At 34.7% G+C, this 4,110-nt stretch overlaps 1 protein-coding gene across 1 annotated transcript in view; it reads left to right on the top strand.

The window, feature by feature from the left end:
- The first annotated feature begins 301 nt into the window (after positions 1 to 301).
- The window catches only part of LOC134203011 (uncharacterized), an 8,777-nt gene continuing 4,968 nt past the window's right edge, over positions 302 to 4,110 (top strand). The window contains exon 1 of the mRNA XM_062678003.1: positions 302 to 638. Within this exon, the coding sequence (XP_062533987.1) occupies positions 302 to 638 (337 nt within the window). The remainder of the gene's footprint in view (positions 639 to 4,110) is intronic.

Below are 4,110 nucleotides of genomic sequence, written 5' to 3' on the forward strand. Positions count from 1 at the left end.
ACGTGAGGATCTTCAACCTGATTTAGAAGGTGTCTGATTCAGATATAACAAAAATCATGGCAAAATTTGGTACGGTGCGACAGATTATTCGTGAAAAGCTACCTACGGATCTTGGGTTCAATGCGTACAGCGGAACACGTGGAGTGCATATGGAGGTCAAATCGGAAATTCCAGCAGCCTTGTACATACGACACCTCAAGTGTCGCATATTTTACGAAGGGTTGCGTAATCGGTGTTTTATCTGCAAGAGGAGGGACATGTGAAGGCTGATTGCCGGTACCTTTCTTCGGTTCAGAACAGAATGGAGGCACAACAAAAGAACACTGGGAACCAGCAGCTTTCCTCATTCGCTGATGTCATCAAAGGAATCACACCAGTTACAACGAGTGCGGAACCGGTCAATCATCAAGTGGTTCAGATAGATGTGATGCCAGTTCTAGAAAATCAGATGGAGCTGGGTGAGTCATCTGGAGCATCCATCGAATACGCAAATCGCATGAAGGAGCTGGACATTTCGCCGCTTCGAACACTCGTAGCTGCTAGTGAGCACAGTGAATCGAAGTCGCCGAGGCAAGGGAGATCTATGGATAAGAGAAGAAACAAAAGAGGTAATGATGATGACAAGGAGCTGCCCGCCGGTATACCAGATAATAATAAGATCACAGAAGCGTCAAACCAAAAAAATAAAAAAAAGTAGGTCCGCGTCAGCAAAAGGTATCAGGAGCAATAAGACAAATCAATCATGTCCTACTGTCGAACAATAGCAAGCATTAATCTAAATGCTATTCAGACCCGGGTAAAGCTTTCACTATTCAAAGATTACGTAACTAACAGTAATGCAGATATAGTTTTTTGTCAGGAAGTATCCTTCCGAAATTTCTCATTTATCCAGTCACACTTTGCGATCGTCAACATAGGGAGCAGTCAAGGAACAGCGGTATTGATAAGAAGAGGGTTGAATTACAGTGACGTAACCTGTGACCCTAGTGGTAGGATAATTTCTGTAAAAATCAACAATATCAATTACATAAATGTGTATGGGCAAGCTGGCTATCAGTATAAAAAGGAGAGGGACAAGCTTTATTCAGAAGAAATTGCAATCCATTTCAATAAGTCGGACGTTGAATATCACATAGTCGGTGGCGACTTCAACTGCATCTTAGATGCAAATGACTCTAAGGGAACCTCAAAAAATTACTGTTATAGTTTGAAAACATTAGTAACAAAGTTAGATTTAAAAGATGTAGAAAGGACAATTAAAGGACAGTCTGCTCAATTTTCATTTTTCAGAGGATCTTCTGCCTCTCGAATTGATAGGTTTTATGCGTCTACAAAATTCTTAGATTCTGTCCTTTCATTTGAAACAACTAGCGTACCATTCTCAGATCACAGAGCAATTTCGATGAAAATTAACATAGATAAGGATCACTTAGGTAAGCATTATGGTAAAGGTTATTGGAAAATCAATACAGCCTTCATAAACGACGATATCATTGAAAATGAGTTCTGCTTTGAATATGAAGAATTGCAGCATAGACTAGCTTACGGAAACAACTTTCACCATTGGTGGACAACTCACTTTAAATCAAAAGTTAAACAGTTTTATAAAAGGAAAAGTATTAACTTCAATCGTGACATAGCTGAGAGGAAATCTGAACTTTATAGGACATTGATAGAACTGTCAAATCAACAGAATGAGAATGAAGACGTAAGCATCGAAATGAATTTTACTAAATCTCTAATATTTAAAATCGAAAATGAAAAAATGAAGCACATGGAAGAGAGGCTATCTGCTAACAGTATCATGAATGAAGAAAAAGTCAATATTTATCAAATCATAGCTCGTCATAAAAGTTTAAAAAGCAAAACTATAACAGGAATGTATGATGGCAATATTATCATTAGTGGTACAAATGATTTAAAAAAGTTTATTTTCCAACAATTCTCAAAAAATTTCGCAAAGCAAAATATTGCTGAAGATCATTGTGAATCTCTTGAGTACATAAACAAGAAGCTAGGAGAACAAGATTCTAATAATTTGATACAGAATATTAACGAAGACGAGCTAAAACAAGTTGTTCTAAGTTGTACGAAGAAAAACACCGGGGCCTGATGGCATAAACTATGAATTTTATATGAAACATTTTGATTTGCTAAAACTGACATGCTGAAACTTTTCAATGAATTATTGCATGGCGATGTTATTCCCCCTTCTGGATTTTGCGAAGGGTATATAACATTGATTCCAAAATCGGGTTGTTCTAAAAACATCTCAGGCTATCGACCTATTAGCCTTTTGAACTGCGATTACAAAATTTTCACTAAAATTATTGCCAATCGCATTCAAAAGGTTTTAGGAAAAGTGATAGAGCAAGGACAAACATCATGCGTCGCCAGCAAGTCTTGTATTGAAAGTCTTGATAAGTTGAGAACTATAGTAGCTAAAGGAAACGAGTCGAAAAGATTCAAGACAGCAATTTTTAGTTTAGATATGGAAAAAGCATTTGATAATGTAAATCACAACAGACTATGGCAAGTGTTAGAAGCGTACAATATCCCATCGCAGTTAGTGAATTGCATAAAAAATTTATATCGAAATGCTTCGTCGAGGGTATTATTCAATGGACATCTAACAAACAGCTTCAAGGTTGAAAAATCAGTTAGACAAGGCTGTCCCTTATCTATGCTATTATTTGTTTTATATCTAGAACCGTTCATTAGACAAGTCTATCAGTCAATAACTGGAATTCTTATTGACAGTGAATTCATTAAAATAATTGCATACGCAGATGATGTTACGATTATTATAAGAACAGATTTAGAATTCGATACAGTCTTAAAAATATCAGATGAATATGGAACAACGTTCGGTATCAAATTGAATCTAAAAAAATCGAGATTTCTAAGAATTAATAATATTATGATAGGACCACAAAAAATTAAAGAGGAAAGGCAGTTAAAAATATTAGGCGTTATATTCGAACAAAATTGGAAGGAAATGACAGATAATAATTACAGAACTTTGATAACCCGATGCAAATGTGCTTTGGGATCGATAGGGATTAGAAATCTAAATATTATTCAGAAAGTTTGGATTATCAATACCTTTATATTAAGTAAACTCTGGTATGTAGGACAAATTTTAGCACCGGACAGAATCCATATAGAAGAATTAAAAAAACTAGTTATTCGTTACTTCTGGGGTTCTCAGATTTTTAAAGTAGATGCAAGACAACTTTTCCTACCCTTCGAGAAAGGTGGTTTAACATTGGTAAATGTAGAGGAAAAGTTAAAAGCCTTGTTTATAAAACAAATTTTGTACGGATCAAACTCGACGTTAAGAGAAACTATGCATTTTATGCTGAATTGTCCATACACACATAAACTGTCCCGGAATACCAACGAATGGATTAACATCGCTATGCAATACAAATCCATCGATTATTTGAATACGGTTGCTTTGATATACGATTCATTGTTAGTCAAGGACCAATATGTTCCAAAAATTGAATTGAAATTTCCAAACTACGATTGGCTTACCGTTTGGGAAAATTTTAGCAAGAACTTCCTTAGCTCAGACGCAAAATCAATGTTATATCTAATCTTAAATGATATTTATGCTAACAAAGAAAAACTTAGCAAACATAAAGTCAGGGGTCAAACGGAAAATATTTGCGACATATGTAACAAAATCGATACGAATCTGCATAGGATCAAAGAATGCTCATATTCTAAAGAATTATGGAATTGGATTGAACAAATAATTAAAAGCCAGATGAAAATTAATATGACCTGTGCTACTCAAATAATAGGGACTCACATAGCGAATAACAGAAAAGACATGAAAGCAGTCTTATGGCTGGTAACGGAAACAATATTGTACAATATGAAATATTACAAAAATACATCAATATTCGTGTTCAAGAACTTGCTTAGGAACAGGAGATGGAACCAGAGAAACTATTTTAGGCACACATTTGGAAAATATGTATTTGTATTCTAATCTTGATTTATATGTATTATAACGATTTTTAATGTGCCAAAAAAAAAAAAAAAAAAAAAAAAAACACATCTCATCTTGATCGATATGAATGTAAGTAAATATGAATG

Source organism: Armigeres subalbatus, unplaced genomic scaffold (assembly GCF_024139115.2).
Source record: "Armigeres subalbatus isolate Guangzhou_Male unplaced genomic scaffold, GZ_Asu_2 Contig1575, whole genome shotgun sequence".
Taxonomy (NCBI): Eukaryota; Metazoa; Arthropoda; class Insecta; order Diptera; family Culicidae; genus Armigeres; species Armigeres subalbatus.